Raw genomic sequence first — 24,119 nt, forward strand, 5'->3', positions numbered from 1 at the left:
GGGAACTAGGTCAACCCCCAAATAATGAGGATGTGGACTGTGTCTACGTTGGCTCTCAGCGGTGGCAGTGTGGTAGACAGCACAAGTCCCTCTGGGGGTGGTCTTCCTGGTGTCTCCCAAAAAGGTCCAGCCGTAAATTCCACTGTGTAGAGCAGAAACATATGCTTGCAGCTGTGTTTCAGGGGTTCTAAAGTTGCAGTTTTAAGCATATATGGTATTGAGAGTACAGCTGCCTTAATTGTGGGAGTCATGGAAGTTAGTGTTAGATTCTGTGCCATAGATCCTGGGAGCAGAGCCAGTTCCAGGCTCCAGGATGGCCTGTGTCAGTCCACACAGTAGAACAGCCATGGCTGCCTTTGTGGGAAACTACAACTTCTCAGCAGAACACATCATATGAAGCCCTGGCATTGCTCCTGTAGCGAATTTCCTAAGCTCTCATAGTTCTTCATTTATTCACTCTTTCTGGACTCTTCGTTGGAGAGATCTGCGGTATTTTTAGAGAGATGCTTTTCAAACTTTAATACGTATAGACATCACCTGGCAATCTTGTTAAAATGCAGATTCAGTTGGTAGGGCCTGAGATTTTTGCACTTTTGACAAGTTCCAACGTGCTACTAATGTTGCTTCTGGTGGCCACATTCTGAGGGGCAAGAATTTAGATGTGTTGTCCAACACGCTAGCCCCTAGCGTCACATGGATATCGAGTGCTTGAAATGGGGTACTGCAACCAAGAAATCTAGTTTTAAATTTTATTCAATTTTAATTAATTTAAATTTAAAAGTAAAAGCAAAAAAATTTTTCCTTAAATATAACTTTGTTTCAGTAGGACTACATTTCATTTCTCTGAAAATTTAGCATCCCAAGTGTGCCGTAAATGTAAAATACACACTGGATTTTGAAGATTATGAAAAAATAATGTAAAATATCACAATACCATTTTTATTAGATGGATTACATGTTGAAATTATAATATTTTGAATATATTGGGCTAAATAAGATATATTCTAAAATTTTTTTTACCTATTTCTTTACTCTTTTAATATGGTTAATAGAAAATTTTAAATTTTCTATGTAGCTGTCATATTTCTATTTGACAGTACTTGTTTAGATGGAAGAACTGATTTCAAAGGAAGAACATTTAGTTAAAAAAGGAAGAATTTGGAAAATGTATTGTATCAGGCTTAAACATGGAAGACCTAAAAAAAGTTGCTAAATTGGCAAACTGAATAAATCGAGGTATAGAGGTAACCCCCATTTCAACGAATCCATTCTCCCTGGTGCACTGGTCCTGAGAAAGCTAGAAGTTTTCACCTAGTTCATGGACACTCAAGGGCCCCTCAGCAGGAGACCCAATCTAACCTTCCTGAGCAGAGCCCCTTAATCTTTATAAAAGTTTCTCTCCTACCTTATTTCCTCTAAAACACACCCATCTCTGTTTCCAATCTTAGACCCTTGGTGGATAGGGGCAGTAGGGAGCAGTAGAAAGAGCAAGGCTTGAAGGCCAGCTGGATTTAGGTTTGAATCTCAGATGTACAACTTGCTAGAAATATTACATAAAGTTTCTAAGCCCCAGTTTTCCCATGTGTAAAATGAAAGCAAAGTACCTGCACAGTTGCTGAAAATTAAATCAGAATATTTACGTAAAGTACCTGGCACAGGACTGATTTTCAACAAAGAACCAGCACCATTATTACAGAGAACGAACTCACCAAATTTAAAATTGCATACGAAGCTCTCATTGTTTTTATTCATGTGGATTAGTAGATCCTTACTCCTTCATCTGTTGAGTTCCAAGGATATTTTTGAAATATAACAGGGCTTTATACGTTGTAATGATTCAGCCTAAAATTATGGTGCACAATGAGAATCTGAAACACCGAAATGGTTCACATAGAAAGATATTTAGGACTAAGCAAATCTATGCAGAATCCACCAAAGTGGAAGCTACCTTCTTATTCACGCATCCAGGCAGTCTCAAATGCAAACCAAATTTACGTCAGAAGTAATGGGTTCTCTAGGTTCTATGGCAGGGTTTCTCAGCCTCAGCGCTGTTGATATTCTGGACCAGCTACTTCTTTGTTGAGGGGGTTATCCTGTGCAGGATGTTCAGAACCCCGGGTGGGATGCGTAGCATCACTGCTAGTCTCCACCCACTAGAAGCCAGCAGCACTCCCCTCTCCCTCAGCTGTGACTACCAAAATGTCTCTAGCTATTGCCAAATGTCCCCTGGGAGAGAGAATCATCCCTGGTAAGAACTGCTGCTCTGTGGGAATGTACCACGCATTTTAGTACCTCAGTTACAAATGCCCTGATTATATTGAAATTGCACACTTACATTTAAATTGAATAATTTTTATTGTATATAAGTAAAAGCATTTTACTTAATGCATAAAAGTTCTTTCTGACTACCATTAATTGAGCTCCTACTATGTGCTAAGTTCTTGCCCTCTGTTTCTCGTCTCTTCTTGACAACTCTTCTGTGAGGAATGTGGTATGAGAGTATGATAACCTTCATATTACAGATGAGGAAGCTTAACTTCAGAAAAGGTAAATCATTTTCAGCCAAAAAAAACAAACCAGTGAGTAGCGAAGCTGGGATCTGAATCCAGATTTTTCTCATTGCAAAACGGTTTTCCTCATATGCTGCACTCTTTCAGTTTTATTTGGGTTTTCTCTCTATGGTGAGGTTGCTTTTTGGCGTTAGGCTTAGAGATTTATCAGCTTCTATGAGCTGTTAGATAGCTTGTAGAGACTACAGCTTAGAGATTAACTGTCCTGTACTTGGTTTGAGAAGGCCTTGTACTTCACCCTTTACCCTCATTTATATAAAGCAAATAGGAAAAGCATCCTTATAATCAGAACCATATGTATCCCTGAACAGCAGTGCCAGATCCCCTCATGGAAATGAGAAACTAATGATAGTCCCTGCCTCTGTGAAGTTTTCAGGCTGGTTGGGGAAATAAGATTTACACATATGAAATGGTCAGAAAATAAAACATTTTAGGATATACTGTAGTAGCTATAATGAACTGCATAACGAAAAGTAAGACCGGTATGAGTTAACAATAGACCTAGAAACCTTCATAGAAAAGTTCTGATGGGAAAGGAGAGAGAAAATGTGGGGGTGCATTTTAGGATGTTGGTCATTTATAACAAGTATTATACTTCTAAAGTTGTCATTGTGAGATAAGAGAGGAGGTTAGATGCATATTGGGAAGTAGCTGCTTATCCACTGGTGGACAACATTCCATTGGGCAACTCTCGAGAATAAAGGGCATACAGTCATGGTCCACATTTGCTTCCTTCTCTCTTCCAAGTCAAGATTTCCACTCACTTCTAACCATAACCCAAAAGATAGATAAACATATAGAAGAATTCGAGAAGCAGCACTTATTTCAGACATCAAAGAATTCTGGGAACATGACTTTGGCAATTCCAAATAGAAGAGAGTCTACATGCGGTCACATACTCTTAGAGCTGGGAGAGACCTTGACAGTCAGCTAGGCCCACCATTTCACTTTACAGACGAAGGAAATGATGTTCAAAAAAAGAGAAATGAATCGGCCAAGGTCACACAGCCGGTAAGAAGCCAGGCTATGTGTTCCACTGCCTCCATGAAGTAAAAATCATGGTCACTAAACGTGATGGCCTCCTGATTATTATTATTATGTATTTACTTCACACCTACCAACCTCTGAGGCCCCCCCACATTTCAAAGTGTCACATTTATAGAGTGAACCAAGCTTGATCCTGACCCCTAGACTCTATGACAATATTAAGACCAAGTCCAGGGTCCCAGTGACAAGAAACATCGGTCATTGATTAGGCACTTTGAAAGCTTTTAAGAAACCAAAATGAAGAAGTATCTTAAGTACTAACATTCAACCATGTAATGAGTTCAGAATTCCATGCATAATTAACCTACTTTATTACACTAGATGGCAGCAAATAGGTACCTAGGTTTATAGTCAGTTAACTAGGAAACTGAAAACAAAATGAAACTACATGCAGATTGGGTCTAAATTTGCCTGAATAAAGTGAAAGTCCATAAGCATTAAGCCCTTGCATGCTTTCAAACATCCCTGAAGTTGTGGTTCTTGTATGTTTTTTACCGAGGTTCCTTCTTACACGTAGTAGGGCGCTAAAAATTGTGGTGAATCGCTGCAATGTTGAACTGTACAACCACTGACTTTTGGCAGGTAGGACAATATTTTATATATTTCCAGAATCTTTTCTCTGGCCATCAGAGGCAGAGCAATAATCAGAGGCTAGGGGATGTACAGTAGTGAAAAGACATGTCTGGGAAGAGATATTGCAGGATATAACCGTTAGGATGCACAGGACAGAAATGTCTACTAACAAAAGCAGGCTATAAATACTGGCAGCAGAGGTATTTGAAATTAAGAAAAATTAGAGGCTGCTAAACACCAAGAGGACTGAAAGATTCTCTAAGTTATCGTCTTCAAAATGGACCATGTGAAATAATCCATTGGGAATGAAAAGAACACACTAAAGCTTTTATTAATATGTATTGTTTATCTAACATGGAAATTAAGGTTTATTAATAATGAACATGGAGAGTCACATGGAGCCTTCATTCAGCTTGTGTCAGAGTCACATGTCACATTTGTTATGAGAGGAATTCTGCAGGAAGAGTGGGTAGGAACAATTCAGAGAGTTGGTGAGTAGTCCCTTTACTTGTCCCTTCTTTTAACATGTTAGAGCAGTTTTTTTCTTTTTTACAGGTTCTACATGGCTGATTTAGTGGATAAACAGATTAAACTAATATTATGGTGGCTTAATCATCACGTAGTAAACAAACGACTTAAAAATATTCACGTAATGATATCACTTACATGTGGAATCTAAAACATGGCACAAATGAACCTATCTACAAAACAGAAACAGACTCATAGGACATAGAGAACAGATTCCTGTTTGCCCAGGGGGTTGGGGGCAGGGACAGGGAGGGACTGGGAGTTTGGGGTTGGTAGATGCAAACTATTACATTTAGAATGGAAAAACAATAAGGTCCCAATGTATAGCACGGGGAACTATACTCAATATCCTGTGATAAACCATAATGGAAAAGAATATAAAAAGAAGAATGTCTCTCTGTGTATAGCTGAGTCACTTTGCTGTACAGCAGAGATTGGCACAACATTGTAAATCAACTCTACTTCAATTAAAAAAAACTGAAGAAAAAAATATTCATGTAAAGAAATCTCTTATTGAAGGTAATTCTAAGAATGCCAGCCCAAGTCAACAAAAAGGCAATGGCTGAGCTGATGCTTTTCTTACCCACAGAATAGCTCTAATCAAATTTGATAGGAAGCTGATTTCCAAACTGGGAAATTATCCTAAACATTATCTGAAATATAGATTTACACCTTCTACAACTACTCTTCATTTTTTTTAACATCTAACTTGGTGTACATCTCGCACTTTTCAGATACGAGACTGAGATTGTCATTAAAACAAAATATTGAAATAAATGTAGCATAGACCCAACCTTCAAACTGTGTTTCACAAACTGTTAAATGAGGACTTCCTCCTCCAGAAGAAGTAAACTTCTTCAAACACATTGCAGGAAGTATTGTATTTTATCAAACATTAAAATATTGTATAATATTTCTTGGTTTAACTTAAGACTTTAACATTTATATTTTTATGTATGTTTTAGAACAAAATATATTAGAACCCTGTACATACATAATTCACAAATATGTAAACATGTATTTTGTGAGCCTGTTCAAAAATTATTTTACTAATGGGATACAGAATCCAAACTTCAGTGACCTATAACTTGAGCATAATCGCTTTACAGATGAATGAACAAAATGAAGCCAGAGGCTTAGGGACTACTAAGGTTAATACAGAGCATTAATTTTTTAAATTCTTGACATCCAAACTCTTTCCATTTCTTTCTATTCTGCTTTCATCCCTTCTTCGGGTTTAACTTATCAGGTACACATTTAGGTACACAGGTCCAAGGCAGACAACTGGACCTTACCCTCTTACAGCTCTCCAAGTGCCTTTATCCTTAAAGAATTCTCTGTTGGAAGCACAAAGGTACAAGGAATATTAAAGAGAAGGCATCTGCCCATCAGATAAAATGCAACTATATGCGGAGGAAGGATCCAGATATTAAAGCAGAAAGATACTACAGGATAAACTGTTTATTCCTATAATTAATCTTGTCAAATGAACTCTCATAAGCAAGAGAATTACTAAAAATGTATTCAGTATTTTGAACTGCACAGGAGAATGAGCAATGGCTTAGAAATAAAAGGTTGATGTGGTCACGGAGAAAACTGTCTGGCATTCTGGGGCAGGCACAAGGGAAGTTTCCCTTCCGGATGAGGCATTTCCATGGCCCCAGTGGTCTTCTCCATGTTGGCTCCCTTTTCTTTGTGGAGCTGCGATCAACGGTCTGCATAAATCCTGCTGCAGAGATATAAAGTGGCTCTGGGGGACCAGTGTGCTCTCCACCTGGGGACCTTGAGAAACATCTAAGTTTCAGAGCCCCACCCCTGACCAATTCTCTGAGAGGGGCTCAGGAATCACTATTTTTGATTCCCCTAGTTGATTTGTATACTTTTGGGTCTTAACTCTCAGGCACAATGTGTTGTCTGGTAACCACAAAGGGAGAAAAGACAAGATCAGAGGTTTTCCTGCTGGCCTGAGGTCATTAGGGTCTTCCTTTCAAAGACAGTATTATATTCATGTTATGAACTTCAGTAAGATATAAGACCACTTCTGGCTCACAAAGAAAATGAAACACAAGAATGGCTACATTTAAGGAGAGACTGTAAATCTTCACTTTGAAAAGGGCACTCTCTTTTGGGTCTTTTGAGATGTGTCTTTGCCCACATGGGGGGCAAGGGCACCGGGACAGATTCAGCTAACACTTATTGCATGCAACTATGTTCCAGAAACACATACATTTAATGCTCAAGCCAACCATAGAAGGCAGTCAGTATTATCCGCAGTTTATAAATGGGAATGTAAGACTTGGAGAGGTTAAAAGTCTTATCTAAATTCATTCAGCTAATATAACGCAGAGGGGGGATTTGCATCAGATCTCTGAAATTCACAACCAGTACATTTTCTACTGCCTTTGTGCCACTACCCTTCTGGTTCTAAAATTCAGGGTACCATTAGTAAACAGATGAGAGAAAAAGTAAAAGTATAGAGGAGATAGGAATAAAGAGGGAAAGGCTACTGTATCTGGCGAAAAGGAAATATGCAGGCATTCCCTATGACCATTTAATAGAACTATAATAACCCTTACAGCAAAGGGGAGTAAAGGAATCTCTCTAAACTGATGACTTAGCACCCTTCAAGTTGTAGGTCAACAAACAGGAAATATTCACTTGGTTTGGACTGGAACACAGAGTTCCCGTCTTACGAGAAATTTATAGGATTGTCAACATTGACAAGTGGTCGGGTCAGCTGTTGAGTTTCACATCTTCCATGGACAGAGCAGACTTATATCCCCCTGGAGCAATGGCTCAGCACTGATTCATGAAGCAATAGCTCTCAATTAGGAGCCACAGCTGCCACTTCCTATATCAACCAAGATTTCCTGGGTGGTCTCTCACCATACCGTAATTATTAATGTAACTTTGTTTATGGACTCAGACAGGTCTTAGCACAGAGCAGCACGGTTGTTATCCAGTGAGCCAATACAGCTGTGCTACATTTGTTACCATGTCCCTGATGTAATTTCACAAGCGTTAATATTAATTTTTCTCTCTTTTCTCTGTTTTCCTATTGCCTCTGTTTTGCATTGGTGTTTTTGATCAATGTAAGGATTGGCTGAAGAAACCTGGGGTTTAGAACAAGACAAGGGTGGTAGAAGGAGCTGAGGCTTTGGGGCCTGTGTTCTCTGAGTTTGGATCCTTGCTTATTTGATGTTAGAAAATACTATATTTTCCTGTGGTCTGAGTGTTCTCAAATTCAGTGAAATGGGAATGTAAGAGTTATCTTACTGAATTTTTGTGAGATAAACTCTAAACAGTGCCTGTTTAATAAATGTTAATCATCTCTCACCCAGGAAATTTGGCTACCATAATTCACATACTAAGGTTGATGTTAATACATTTATTATGATAGCAAGAGCTAATACTTATTGTTAGCTCTTGAACAGGCCATCTGTCAGGTCCTGTACTCAGAGCTTTTGGTGTATTATCTCATTTAATCCTTCTAACGAGATAGGGACTGATGGTATCCCATGGTAAAGATAGGAAAACTTTGACCCAGAGATGGGAAGCACCATGCCCAGGAAGTCCTATTTCAAAGCCCATACTCTCAATCTCTTTATATCACTACTTCCCATTATTCTAGAAGAACAGTTCTACATCAAGACGATACACAGAGGCAGCACAGAACAGTGGTAATGAGCAACGGTACCTGAGTCAGGATGGCTGGGTTTGAATCGCAGCTCTGTACTTCTTAGCTATGCGTGCTCTGAGCAAGTCACTTATTCTCCTGTGCACAGTCCTCATCCATTACATAAGGATAGTAGCAGGACTGTTATGAGAATTACTAATGATTTTAAATATGTAAAGTGTCTGTTAATAAAGCATTTCCAGGTAGTAAGTCTGATGATGAATGTCTTCAACACTGCAACTGTAAACAATCTGTGTTTTTCTTTTTTTTTTGCTCCTCCCAATGATTACAAACCTTCCTTACAATTCTGCATCAAATAATAACTTTGCTAGTGTTTTATGAACTAAAATAATATCTCAATTTCTTCTTAATGCAATAATCCATTTTAATAACCCATTTTGGCCTCTGTGACATGAACATTAGTAAAACCCATTTAGGTCAGTGAAATCATAGGGTAAGAAAAAGAAGAAATAAGAACACGGTCTTTAAAAGCAGGCACTCATTAGACTAGAGACCCCATCTGACACGGTAGCCATACCCACCATACACAGACTGTAATTTTGAAAATTCATGCTGTAGCAGCAGTGTCATCATTTTTAAAGGCCTACTTTTAAAGACCATATTTTATTTTTTAAGGTAAAAAAACTTAGTTCAGAATTTGAAGTTTGAAAGTTCAGAATTCCCTATAGTTGTCACAACTACCTGTGCTGCAAAATCTAGTACTTTCATCTTGTCTGTTTGGTATAAGGAGTGGGATGCGTGCAACATTTTACTTAATTCTTGCGGCAGAGAATTTACCAGATTCTAATTTTGAACTTTCCTCTGGCCAGCAATTCCTGGTTTATGACTTGTAATTTGAAAGCTGTGCATCAGCACACTATACAATAAAGTAGCACTTAACACATTTCCCTTTTTGAATGATCCTAAACAAAAACAAACACAGCTGAATGATGCCCCCAAATAGTTAAATATATTGGTCCTTTATAGAACTTAAAACAGTGCCTTTTTCTTTTGTAGTTTTTTGGGTTAATCTTTTAAAATCAAGAGTTTAATTCATGGCTGAGGCAAATATACTATCAGGTTGAAAGGCACACTTTAAAAATACTTGTACTGGGACATAATGCTTAAGTTGAGGACATAGCAGAAGTCCCACCAAATGAAATCCGCTAATACAACTTTCCCTTTTAATACAAAACTACCATCCATCTCTGGCTTGGTAATATCAGTCTAGAAAAAGGTTTTGAGTAAACACATTTGCTGGACAGTTGAGAGAGAGAGAATAAATGAAAACGGAGAAGAGAAAGGAGAGACAGAACAGTTCAGCATGTCACTCAAAGGAGTACGTCTCTCCCACTTCTCATAGCTCCAGGATACACTATGGCCCAGCTGAGAGAGAGGTGTGTCTCTTGGTCCATGTGTGTCTACTAATTTGGGGCCCCTGGCCAGCTCGTCTCAATTCCCTACTGATAAAAGGCTACCATGCACCAAGTTTTCTGTTTCATTCTCAACACTGTACAGGGTATCCACTCAAAATCTGGTCCAGCCTTGAGAATCTGGAGGTTCACTAACCCCTCTTACAGTGTGCAAGATGATGGAAGGCCATGGAAAGATTAGAGATGTGGCTGGGTGGAGTCTGAAGGTTACTTGGGACAAAACCGTCATAAAATAGAGACTTTGCCTCTCAGATGTGAACCAGACACACTTCAGGGGAACACGTGAGCAGTGTGGTTTCTTTGGGATTCAATCATAGGAAGCCCTAGCCTTGGCAACATTCATGAAAGTCTCCCAGAATCACTCTGGGGATCCTTACTACCCATGCAGGACCCTTTTTACTAGGATGGAGAAATCAGGAAAACCCTATTTCTTGATCTCTTTCCCGTATTTGACAACTCCACTTTGTTCCAGCAAAGTCCCTATGGAACAGGTTGGATACTAAGTCCATTTCATTCTAAAGAAGACTTCTAACCATTTAAAATGACCTTGGAGTTGATAGCTGTAGGCGGACGGTGGCTACCTGCACTCATGAATTTACAATGCTTGGAAAGGTGCTCAAGATAAAGGCTATGTTACCCGCTTACTTGGGGCATCTGGTTCAGGGTTCCAAAAGGACAACTACAATTACAGCAATCGTGCGCTTCATAAAAAAGACTTCTATATTCTATATATTATCATCACATTCAGTAATCTCACATATTTTATTTCAACTATTAGCGCTTGATGTGATTACAAAGTAATAAAACTTACCATTTTAATCATTATGCTGGCATTCATATATTTAAATAACATTCTCTTTAAAAGTGAGTAGTACCTTGGGAAGTTTTAAATAAATCCCAATGAGGTTGTTACTACTCAAAGGACTTTTAAAACTCTTCCTTGGGAATTATCTTTAGAGTTAAATTAATTCATGAGTCACATAAGAAAATCAGTCCTATTACTTTTTAGTCCGAACCAATCTAATTTAGTAATACAGTGAAAGTTTTTGGAGCAAATAATTTCATTATCTGGAACTGGCTGGTACTGGCATTTTCCTGTCCTTGCTTGCAATTTCCCCAGGCAACTACAGATAACTGGGGTAGTGAATATAATGGAAGCATTTAAGTGTCACTGCTGCTCTCTGTAATATTATCCCCAGTAAATTTATGTGGCCTCCTGTATGACTTTGAATAACATCATGGTGTAAGGAAAATGGGGACAAAAAGCCCTCAAATAAATTGTAAGGCTTCAGGTCCAAGGGCCATGTCTTCTCTCTTTCTAACCCCTGGTCCCCTAAACATTCACTCCTTAGGTCATTTAAGATAGTTTTATGCTCATAATAGGTGCTCAGTAAATATTCCCAATGCACTAGGTTGAAACCTACCTTTCTATTTTTTTTCTTCCAACTGAAACCTACATTTCTTAAAGAAAAGGACTCTGCTTTCTCCCCTGAATGGCTGGCTCACCACCAAAGTAAACAGGATTTCCAGAACATTCTCCATTTTTTCAACCTGTCACACTGCTTTATAGCAGTCAAACCAAATCCTTGTACTGAGCTACTTTATTTTCAAAATCTCTGCAGAAATCACCTCCACTCCATGCTCAGGATCCTGCTTTTCGGATTTAATTATGTTCACAGGTTCCGGTAAATCATTTCATCTCCTGGCTGTTCTTTTTGTGCAAGAGGAGGTTGCTTTTCCAGAGTGGGAAATAAGCCCCAGGGAGTAGACCATAATTTTCCAGGTGTCAGTTTTCAAAAGCCCTTTAAAGAGAACCAGCCTTTTTGGCTTTGTCTTCTGTTTAATGGGGTTTTAAGGCTTCTATTACTTTGCAAATATCAGGTGCCCTGTATCTTACTGCTTTGATAATTTCCTCTTTCTCTGAATATTTATCTTCAGTTTATTTTTCCCAGATTCATTAATTAAAGTATTTTGTTTATTTGTTTTTAATTAATTACTGTTATTATTTTACAAATATTCCTTATTTCATTGATAACATTCCAAATTAGCACCCCTTTAAAAAAAATGTTCTCAAGGATCTCAGATCTTGGGTTTGGTATATTTATATACTTTCCCTTGTGCTAATGAAATGTTCATGACTTCCTAAACCACAGATTTTCATAGCTGGATAGAAGAAGGAAGGAAACTAACATCATGTTCAGGGGAAATTTTTATGCATACTTATAAAGCAGGTAGCATTTATCTTTGTTTACAGATCAGCAGCTTAAGGCTCAGAGGTTAAGTGATTTGTCCAAAATCCCACAGCTAGGAAGTAGCAGTGTCAGAATTCCAGCCACGACTGCCTGACTCAGAGTCCAAGCGCTTGGGCAGGCTTCTCAGAGGACCGCTCCTTTCAGTTTCATTTTTCAAATACTCCTCTCATTTGATGGAAGTTTTAGGAAAATCACTTGTGCTTTTTGAACCTCTTAGAAAAGATTATCATTACTGATTCCAAGAACAAGATATATTGGTCAGGTTTAAGAGACAGGATCTTAAGGGCTAAAGGCACTCCAAGTTGTCATAAGTTTGTTGAGGATGCTACAAAAACAAGCAAAGTCTGAAACAACCCAAATCTGCAGGCAGTTGCCGTACAAGCTGCCCGTCAGGTACAGGAAGTATTTCTATTCATTTCTATTACCATTTTTATTTCTCTCAGTAATAATAACAACAGTAATAATAATAGTTACGATTATATATTATAGTATACAGTATATAATATAATATACACTATATACTATATATACACTATCATATACATAGTATATAATGTATAGTATATACTGTATACTATAATATTACTATTATTATTAATTTAGAACAGTCATACTAAGGAAGTAGGGTAAGACAAAGCTAAGCAAAATGTCAGCTTTCTGTTGTTTATTAACAAAGGAGAGTGAAAAGTCCCCGTTCTGAGGCTTTGGGTAAAGAGAGGAATAAGGCTCTAGGAAAAGCCAGGAATAGAGATGAAGCCAGGAAGACAAATTATTTCCCTTTTCCTCTTCCAACACATATACACACAAACTCCTTGCACTGCTGCCTATGTCCTCCTTCACCGGAGACATTAACCAGAGAGTCTGGTTCCATGACAGAGTCTCTGCCATCCTGCTTCACTGTTTGGAACAGCCCACAATTTCTTCTCCTTTGAGAACCCCTTATGGCTTACAGAGTCCTAGAACACTTGCAAGCAACGTGCACATCTTGGTCACACCCAACCCCTGTAAAGGCGAGAGTCTAAATATAAATATTCCTATTTTTGAAAATAAAGGGAAGAGCCTCAAGAGGTCCGTGACTTTCACACGGTGGGGCAGCTACTCTAGGCCCGGTTTTCTGACTATGCTCTTTCTACTTGTTTATACTTCTTGTTGCTGGAAATCTCTGGTCTTAAAATTTTTTTTTTAAATTAAAATAATTGAGATAAACTTTATACACAGTGAAAACACAAATTTAAATTTATACTTCAACGATTTGACAAATGCACACAGTGTCATCAACCCCTCAATTAGGATACAGAACACCTGATCTTTAATTTATGGTAGCGTAAACTCTAGGACCACTGAACAAGTCTATTAAAGGGAAAGAAAGCCATACTCAGGGAAATAAAACATATTTCAAAAATTTAAAGTAAAAACTCTAAAAGCTATATTCAAGGAAATACAACTTTGGGTACTTGATATGCCTAACGTAAGGCCCTTTTGCCAGGAGGGAAGAGGGAAAAACAAGCTCGAGTGCTGGTTTTTCTAAGCTAGCTTTCTGTGATTTTCTCTCCGCTTCCTTCCAGTTGATGAGCTTCTCTGCTCTGCATTACGCTTGCATGGAAGGCTCCTAGGAACATATGAGAATTAGATTTTCCCTTCATTTTTACTTTGGCTCTTGATTTGACTACACTATTAATATCACACTACAAAGCTCTCAGTGGCAGTTGGCTAATGAGTCTTATTCATATTGAAAAAGGACCATAATCCCATCTTAAACTTTGCACAGTGCAGCTCAGTGTTTTCTACTCAGATGATTCTCAACCATAATGTTATAATTACGCCATTTTCTCAGCAGCATCACCCAACTACTATAATTACAAAGCTAAGGCTATGTTTAGAGTGTACTGAAGAGAATGGAATTGTTTCATTTTAAGCGATTCATTTACCTCCTCTGTTGGTAACAGAAATGCATGATAATGGAAGAGTCATGGTTTAATATGCTTCTCTGAACAACAGCTTCAGATACTGAGAAGCCAAAAAAGAAAATAAAGCCCCCAAACCCCAATATGAGAAAGTATGGGAGACACGATTCCCAGTCTGGTTACCACAGTGACTCCTCGTTTGAAAATCTAGGATGGGCAAGGGAATGGAGGTTAGCATGCTGGCGGCCACTGTGGGGTCTCAGGATGCCCTCAGTTGATCTGCCTTGTGGCAGGACATCCCCATGCACCTCAAGTCAGTTTGCAGGACTGACATCGTGGCTCTGAGCCTGTAAGATAATGACTCATCTAAGCACAGGGAACTTCTGTCCTGCAGGACCATCCATTCCTTTATGGATGAAAGAGTGGATGGATATTTCATTCATATCCACTACGGGCTAGTTCCAGGTGCTAAGTACACAGCAAGGAACAAAGCAGAAATCTCTGTTCTCTTGGAACTCTAATGTATTTTAGATCTGTCTTTTGCTTATTTACCCAGATGAATAAAAAGAAAGCTTTTACTTTTTTTATTTCATTGACCTATAGTTGATTTAAAAAATTGTGTTAGTTTCAGGTGTACAGCAAAGTGATTCAGTTATACATATATATATATATATATATATATACACACACACATGTATACACACATATGTATATTCTTTTTTCAGATTACAAGATATTGATTATAGCTCCCTATGCTATACAGTAAATCCTTGTTGTTTATTTTACACGTAGTGGTGTGTATCTGTTAATCCCATACTCCTAATTTATCCCTCCACCCCCCCTTCCCCTTTGGTAACCATAAGTTTGTTTTCTATGTTTGTGAGTCTGTTTTTGTTTTGTAAGTAGATTCGTTTGTATTATTTTTTAGATTACACATATAAGTGATATCACATAATATCTGTCTTTCTCTGTCTGAGACTTCATTTAGTATGATAATCTCTTTGTTCACCCATGTTGCTGCAAACTGCAATATTTCATTCTTTTTTATGGCTGAGGGATATCTCATTGTGTGCGCGCGCGCACGCATGCACACACGCGCGCGCACACACACACATCTTCTTTATCCATTCATCTGTTGATGGACACTTAGATTGCTTCCATGTCTTGGCTATTGTAAACAGTGCTGCTATGATCACTGGCGTGCATGTATCAGAAAGCTTTTACTTTTACTGTGGGTGATGTAGACTCCCCCATATTAGCTTGCATGACAAAATGCCAGTCCACTATAGACTGAAAGCCACCATTTTCTTGACATATAGGCATGTATTCGGTCTGGCAAAGAGAGAAATGATAAATGAGTGGAACAGCCTGGGGTTAGATGTGCTGGGTTCATTTGTAATCAGCTAAGAGAGAACACCCTCCAGCTCTCTGACATTGATGGGGTAGAGATTGATACTTCATCTCCAGTACACCTCTCACTGGCTTGCCTAGCCTCTGGTTGAAAATGTTTCATAGAACCTTGACATTCTTTGACTTTTCCTGCTCCATGGAACCTTAGGTGCAGGAGGAGTAGACGATAACATTGTGGGAAACCATAAAGGATGGCTTGGTGGGAAGACATGTCTAGGTACGTGTCTCATGTTTGTATTTTAGGAATTACTTCTCAGGTGTACGGGGTTTCCTTTTCTTTTTAGAGCAAGCTAAATTATGAACCAATTTTGATAGCTTTTAGGCCAACAAGCAGATGCCTATGGTGCAAATGATTCCTCTTCTGGGTTCTGAGACATCCAACGGCTGAGCCCAAGCCTCTTAGAAATCAGTCAGCAACACTAAGGGAACTGAACAGTCTTTGAAATGAAATTCCATTATTTCTGGTTATCACTTAGATTTCCTTCTATTTATATGGGCTTGAATGACTATGCTACCTGCAGTGCTCTCAGCCTCTAAGCCCCTGACCTAGGACAGCAGGGCAGGAGTGGAGAGGAAGTAGGCCGAGTGGCATGGACAAGGACAGGGGTGGCCATATTGCCAACATTTCCTGTAGGCTTGAAAATGGCAAGCCTTAAAGTTGGACCTTCAAGAACAGACAGCTGGAAAGTAGAAATAAGAAAAAGCCTGCATTTAGAAAATTGCAGCTAACTGGTTCCCTCTTCTGTCCTCTCTTTTTGGTTTGTGATTTCATCAAAAGCCTATTGATTATCTTTCTTTCTTTCTTGTTTTAGGAGCGGTAAGAGGCTAATCCAAGGCGGCAGGATGTAAATACTCCATTGTCACATCATCTTGGAATCTCTACAGGGACACAGCACTGTTCACTATAATGTGACTTCAGTTCTAGGAAATTGCTTGCACCAACATTAGACCTATAGCAGAGCTTGTGTGCAAGCAAATTCATCATGGTAGGTAACAGCAGCAATGGAATCTTCCGCCCAAATTGAGTTCAAATATGACCTAGAGCCATAGTCTTACATTCTAGACAAGTTGTTTTCCTTGCCACTTGAAAGCAGGGTATCATCTTTCAACATGAACCGTTCAGGACCACACGCTTCAACACAACGCACGTCTAGTTAGCTAGAACTCCACATTTTCTGGTTTTCCCATAGCAATTTTCTAAACTAATGTGTTCATATAAAGACTTTTCCACTTTTCATAGATGGAATTCTGGTCACCAGTAAAGCTAATTCGTGGTTTCCATTGGGGATGTGAATTGTGTTTTCTTGGGGGTGGGGATTGAGATCATCTGTTCATGATGGATCACTCTACATTTATTGTGGAATTTGCAAATACACACAAAAACAGAGAGCACAGTTTAATGAACCACTATATGTTCCCCACCCAGCTTCAACAATTATCAGCATCTGACCTATCCTGTTTTGTATTTTCTTAACCTATTTTTTTTTAATCATCTGCTTTTACCCGTAACTACCTACATATGTATATTTAAAAGCTGAGGACTCTCTCATTTAAAACAAGGATCCAATATCACACCTAATAAATTAATAATGATCCCTAAATATCATCTAATATCCAGTCTATGCTCAAATTTCCCAAAATGTCTCAAAAATTTTCTTTTGGCTATTTGTTTGAATCAGGATACAAACTAGGTCCATGCAATGTCTCAAGTCTGTCCAAATCCATGATACTTCCTTTCTCTTTTTTAAAATTACATCATTGTTTTGGTTGAAGATCGTTTCCTTTAGCTTACTGAATTCTTAAAGAGTGATTTAAAATATCCCTCTTGACCTGTTATTTCCTATAAACTGGCATTAGATCCAGAGGCTTAATTTGATTCTGTTCTCCTCTCATGGAAAGAATCTGTCACGGGTAGCTGTGAACTCCTGTATTAGGGACATATTATGTCATATGATGACAAGACTGATCTGTGTTCAAAATGTTGTCAGCCTGATTCACCTAGAATACAGCATACCTACATACTTTTATCATTCACTGACGATCTTGTCTAAATCACCATGTCATTAGGGCTTCTAAACTGGGGATTTCTCTAATCCTGCCGTTTCATCTGCATTTATTAGCTAAGTATGTCTGTATAAAGAACAATAACAAGCAAAAGAAAACAACTTTCCTTCACCCTGAAATGCAATTCATACAAAAATTCAAGGTAATTGCTTGATTGTTTCCCTGATGTATCAGTTTTTATAATAATGAGTAGAGGTCCCAGTAACCTCCAAAGGTGACCATTTTTTAAAAAGTATCATTATGAACTTACTGATGCCATTCATGTTTTGATGTCATTTTTAAGGGACTGTAATGATAAGAATAGAAATGATGAAGTAATTTCGTCTTTTTTCAGCTATTCTGAGCTTTTTTCAGAAAAAAAAAAGCATACTGTGCAATCTTGGCTACCTTTCCCCTTTCCATTCCCCTCTTCTCCACTCTATCACCCTACTATTTTACCAGGCTCCTTCCATAAAAATGGCTGAAAGCAAGACTCAAGACTAGATGACTTCTAAAAATCCATGCACATATACCAATCGTCTAGGGAAACCCCTTTGTATATTTAACGAAGGATCCACACATACTCGGGGAAGGGTCAATACAGGCATCGATAATCTAAATGTTTGAACGCTGTGGTAGACTCACGTGCTAGACCCCGGCCATGCCCTCAGCATTGAGCACAGCTGCAGAAGTGCCACAATCACTAGCCACCTGTGCTCCTTTGAACACTAGTGGCCACTGGGGTAGCAATAGGTAATCCCTTGAAAAGAAGTTCCCTGGTCAACCATTTTCAGAAAGTGCTGTGGTTCTTTTATTTCTCTTGGATATTCACAATGCACCCAAACAGATTAGAGACTCTGAGTGGTTCTGTGATAAAGAAGCCTGTTTAACTTTGCATGTTCCCACATTTCCCAAGCACTGGAGACATGGTAGGCTAAAAAGTTAAGGTCAGAGTTCTTTGCAGGGGTGTGTGAAGAATATTTGTGGAGGAAATTAAAAAAAAAACGTATGTACAACTATTTCATATAAAATAAACAATAAGGTCCTACTGTATAGCACAGGGAACTATATTCAATATCTTATAATAACCTATAGTGGAAAAGAATCCGAAAAAGAATATCTCTCTATTTCTCTATCTATCTATCTATCATCTATCTCTGAATCACTTTGCTACACCAGAAACTAACACAATATTATCAATCAACCATACTTCAATTTAAAAAATACATCTCTGTAGTGGGTTAAATTATATTCTCCAAATATATGCCCAAGTCCTAACCTCTGGTACCTCTGAATGTGCCCTTAGTTGAAAAAAGGTCTTTGCAGATGTAATTAAGGTAAGGATCTCAAGATGAGGTTATCCTGGATTAGGGCTCTAAAGTCAATGATGGGTGTCCTTATAAGAGAAAGAAAAAAGAAAGGAAGAACAGACATAGAGACACAGGGAGAAGGCAATGTGAAAATGGAGATAGGGATTGAAGAGTTAAATCTACAAACCAAGGAACACCAACGATTGCTAGCAGTTTCCAGAAGCTAGGAGAGAAACAGGAACAAATTCTCTCTCAGAGCATCCAGAAGGAATCAACACTAACGTCACCTTGATTTTTGACTTCTGGCTTCCATAACTGTGATAGATTAAATTTCTGTTGTTTTAAGCCTCTAGGATTATGGTAATTTGCTACATAGCAGTCCTAGGAAATGAATACAATATGCCTGAATCAATGAAGATTGATTCAGTAGATCTGAGGTAGATGGCATTTATATTTATTGAAAATGTCCACAGATGATTCTGATGGGCATATACACCAAGAGCCACCACTTCAGGATCCTTGGGGTTGACCTGGTTATATTGACATCCTATAGAATTTAGCCTCTTGCTGTGACTCTGGATGGACCAATAAAGCCTCCTGCCCTTTACCTCCAAGTCTGTTTTTCAGAGAAAGTAGTCCTAAAGAAAATGTTTTTGGGTTATCCCTTAAGTAGTAATTGGAAATAGTTTTTTATAGGTGGTGACAATGGTCAAGGCTATGTGAGCAGAAGGAAGTAATTATGGGTTCAAAGGGAAGAGGGGAAAATCAGCGCTTGTCAAATTAGCCATATGGATCTCACTTGAAGGGAGCTTTCATTTTGCAGCCTGAACAAGGCTGAGCTTCCTTTCTTTTGGTACCTTGAGAAATCTTGGTCTCCTACGACTTCAAATCATTCTAATTCACTTCTAATCTTCTGGACTCAGTTTCCTTCTTTTCCTCAGCTGCCTGAGAAGGCTGCTTCTTTCATCCCCAGCTTCTATTCATCTGAAAACATCTTCTTTCTTTTCCCAATTGTTCTCATTTTAGCGCCTAGACTCCCTGGATGTTTTTGATGTACTTCTTCCCTCTTAGTCTCTGGTTTCTCCAAAAGGAGTTGGGGGGGTCCTATGCTAACGAACTCAGTCTTTGCCTGACACTTTGCCTCACCCTGAATTCCTTCTGTGCTGAGACAAAAGAACCTGAGCTTCAGTAAGTCCTGAAACCAGGCTATCCACATCCTGGTGAAATTCGTTGGGAAGCAAGTTAATATGGACTCTGATTATGCTCCAATGGCTTAAAAAAAAATACAGTCTTCTCTAGAAAACGTAAAGGCACAGTGCTAAGAGTCTGTGCTGATCTGAAGCCCTTTTTTGAAGCAGATGCTACCTTACTAGAACCAATTGAGCAGGATGTAAATTAAGGTCAAAGCTGTCCACATTACACCAGAGACCTCCTGGCCCCACAGAATATCAATTGGCAAGAGCTCTCCCAGAGATCTCCGTCTCAACGCTAAGACCCAGCTTGACTCAATGACCAGCAAGCTCCAGGGCTGGACACCCCAGGCCAAACAACTAGCAAGACAGGAACACAACCCCACCCATTAGCAGAGAGGATGCCTAAAATCAAATCTAATGACTAATAAATAAGGCACCTGCTCTTAAAAATACCTCCGCAAGGAGAGGTTTGCAAGACAGGCACGAGTTGGTGTATGCTCCTCTGCTCTTCTGGTTTGACAACTTCTCACACTGAGGCTGACTAGACCCTAGGAGGTTACTTACTCATGGTTTAACCAAGATTATCCAGTCAAAAGCTAAATTTGGCAGAAGGTACCAAAGAAAAATTTCAGAACTTTTGCCCTAGCTGGTTCTTCACCCAGGAAGTGGTGAAGTGTGGTGAAGGGGAAGACAGAGGGTAGGGGTGGTGAGGGCAGGATGAGACTCGGTGAAGGAGGCATTCCTTCACCGTACAAACCGCAAAGCTCCTGACCCAGCTCTAGGAGCCAGTCACAGTTCACCTACAACTCAAGTCCAACAGGCTGTCACAGCCTAGATGTGTACTTAACCACTAGTTAATATATTATCTGTTGCAGCTGTTACACTTGATTTGGAGAGCCTCCCTACAGCCGAACTTCTGAAGCAAAACCAAATTTCAAGTTAGGGACTCCAGGGCCTTATAAATGTATACATATAAAAGAATCCTAGCAATAAAACAGTACTCGATTATTGCCAAATGACTCCCCAGGCACTAAATGTTCTAAAAGCTCAGAGAAGGAAGCTTGGGTCTGAGTTTAGTTCAGTAGGGGGTAAAGTTGCCCTTTGGAAAAGTAGAAAAAGTTTGTTTTAATGGCACACCTTTTAGCTGTCTATACAGCTTCATTGCTTCTATAGCTAAGGACAGTCTTTTTCAGGGGAAAGAGGAAGGAAAGGGAACAACATTCTACTAGGTGCCAAGTACTGTGGTAAACATTTGATCTAATGCTGCCTCAGGACAGCCCTGAGGCAAGACAGTGAAGCAATGAAGTCAGCTTCCAGGCGGCTCCTTCCCCCTCTTGCCCACCACCTCTTCCTTGTGACGTCCATCTTTCTTGCCTGGTACCCACGTCTCATCCTCTGGACTTCTGGAGTCTGGCAAGCCTATCAGTCCCTCCCTTTCAGTAAGTGCTCTCTGCTTCCTCAGCTCTAAAGGGCCAGCCTGACCTATAGTCCAGGTTGATGTGCTTATAGAAGAACAAGAAAGCAGGGCTTCTCAAACAGGTGTCTTTTGGGATACGAAATTAAGTTGTGTTCTTTTTGCAGAGATAAGTGACAATGAAAAGAAATATCTCCAACATTAAAATTTATTTTTTAAATCAATTTTTCTCAAACTGGCCTGTACAGGCATTCTCTGGAGTCTGTGAGAATTTTAGTTCCTTAAAAAATAAATTACTCAAAATAGAGCTACCCTATGATCCAGCAATCCCGCTCCTGGGAATATATCCAGAGAAAACCATAATTCGAGAAGATACATGTACCCCAATCTTCACTGCAGCACTATTTACAATAGCCAGGACATGGAAGCAACCTAAATGTCCATCGACGGAGGAATGGGTAAAGAAGATGTGGTACAAATATACAACGGAATAGTACTCAGCTATAAAAAAGCACAAAATAATGTCATTTGCAATGACATGGATGGACTTAGAGATTGTCATACTGAGTGAAGTAAGTCAGCCAGAGAAAGACAAATATCATATGATATTGGTTGTATGTGGAATCTAAAAAAAATGGTACAAATGAACCTATTTACAAAACAGAAATAGAATCATAGATGTAGAAAACGAACTTATGGTTACCAAGGGGGAAAGGGGGAGGGGAGGGATAAATTGGGAGATTGGGATTGACATAATACATTACTATATATAAAACAGGTAACTAATAAGAACCTACTGTATAGCACAGGGAATTCTACTGAATACTCTGTAATGACCTATATGGAGATAGAATCTAAAAAAGAGTGGATATATGTATATGTATAACTGACTCACTTTGCTGTACAGCAGAAACTAACACAACATTGTAAATCAACTATACTCCAATAAAAATTAATTAAAAAATATACTACTCCAATATGAGATATATTCTACTAGATCCAGCATCCTTCTTATCCTCCCAGAAAATATACACAGGAGATAAGCTCTGGTGAGTGGGGTGAGGACGTGGGTAGGATGCTTCCAGCAACCCAGGCTACTACTACTTTTTCAGGAGGAGTAATAGCAGTAGTAGCAGCAGCAATAGTAAAAATAATAAAGTATCTAATATTTATTCCTTACCTACTTTGTGCCAGGAATTTTCCTATGTACCTATCTGCTCCTCACAATGACCATTTGAGATAGATGTTAATATCTCCACTGACAAATGGATAAATCAGAGTTCACAGCATGTCAGCCGTATGCCAGGTGCACACACACAGGACCAACTCAGGGTCTCCAGCTCCCCAGACTCCAAAGTGCTCATCCCACAGCCTGGGACACCAACTGAAACCAATAACAGAATTTGCCACAATCACTAGTGGCTGATAAGAACAAACGCCTCCAATACTTTTGTAGGATCTTCTTGTCTGCTTTTCCCCACGAGAAAGAAAAATGGCAGAAGAGGAAATGCATCTGCTGCTCTCCGATTCAGGAAACAATTCTCCTCAGTATTGGTCTTAGTGTTGTGGAGAGGATGTCAAACTCAAACACCATGAAATCTAAGCTAACGCCTCCCCCTCCACTTCCCTTCTGCATTTGCTCTCAAGTCATTCCTGGAACTCATGCGGCATTCATTTAACCAATAGGAAGCCCCCATTTTGTATCAGGCCCTGTTTATGTTGTGGAGGAAAGGAGCAGAGCATACAAAGATAAGGGAAGACCTTCCCTCTGAGAACTTACAACTGAAGGGAAGCTACCATATGTACACAAGCCACTTGACTTCAATGCAAAAGATGCACAACTTCAAACGCTTTTGGAATTCAGAAAAAGAAGAGCTTCTGTCGCAGTAAGGATGCTATCCAGGTGTTTCTCCATTTCTCCGGGGTTTGCTTGGCAGGAGCTTCGCAGTGACAGGTGCACAGACCCACTCCTGCGAATATTTGCTCTCCAACGAATCCAAATTTGTAGTGTTAAAATTCTATTTACTAAGGAATATTAAGTGAGAAAAAAGAAGAGCTAAAGGCTGCTTTTCCATAACATAGGAAAATGAAAATATAACCTGTAGCAGTAAAGACATGAATGTTACTTGAGAACATGTTGAGGACACACAAAGGCCATTCATCTGAACGGTAACATCTACTACAATGTTGTGAGGTTTCTGGCTTACGAGTCTTTCACGGTGCACAATTTCCTAAAAGGAGAGTCTTCTGTCTGTATTCTTCGGCATGAATTCAGTGGCAGCAGTCGGTTTATGGACGATCCACAAACCTGTAAAGTCAAGTCTGCCCTCAAACTGGAGCTGTGTGTTACACCGACTGCAACTCTTCATAAGATAAATATTATGTGATAATGATGACATATCTCAGACAGTTCAGGTGCAAATTATTGCCCATTCAATCCATCACCAAGCATTTACAGATGCTCAGCTTTCATTTGGTGGAATACCAATAATAATAAAAATGTACAAGTCCACACCGATCAGCAGATACTGTTAATCTTACTTTGCAATAGAGTGTATTTCAGAAGAGTTGACTGTGAGGGAAATTCATAAAGTGAATCCTGAATTCTCATTTATGTCAGTTACCAACTGAAAATAATTTTCTATAGGAGATTAAAAGCCAACAACCAATACAAACATGATGACTAGTTCCATAAAATACCTTTTTATAGAAACAATCTTTTTCTGTTTATAACAGGGGTTGACACACTTTTTCTTCAAGGGCCAG

At 39.0% G+C, this 24,119-nt stretch overlaps 1 protein-coding gene across 5 annotated transcripts in view; it reads right to left on the reverse strand.

Annotated features, from left to right (window-relative positions):
• Positions 1 to 24,119, reverse strand: part of GHR (growth hormone receptor) — a gene marked incomplete at its 5' end in the record, with an annotated part of 273,813 nt that overhangs the window by 45,726 nt on the left and 203,968 nt on the right. The window contains one exon of one of the 5 annotated variants that reach the window (XM_082836089.1): positions 1,710 to 3,870. The exons of the other annotated variants lie outside the window; for them this stretch is intronic. Coding sequence (XP_082692215.1) covers positions 1,710 to 1,752 — 43 coding nt within the window. Of the gene's footprint in view, positions 1 to 1,709; positions 3,871 to 24,119 lie in introns of those variants that run through there. 5 annotated transcript variants of the gene reach the window in all.

The sequence above is a fragment of the Leucopleurus acutus genome, assembly GCF_964270905.1.
Source record: "Leucopleurus acutus genome assembly, chromosome: 3".
Taxonomy (NCBI): domain Eukaryota; kingdom Metazoa; phylum Chordata; class Mammalia; order Artiodactyla; family Delphinidae; genus Leucopleurus; species Leucopleurus acutus.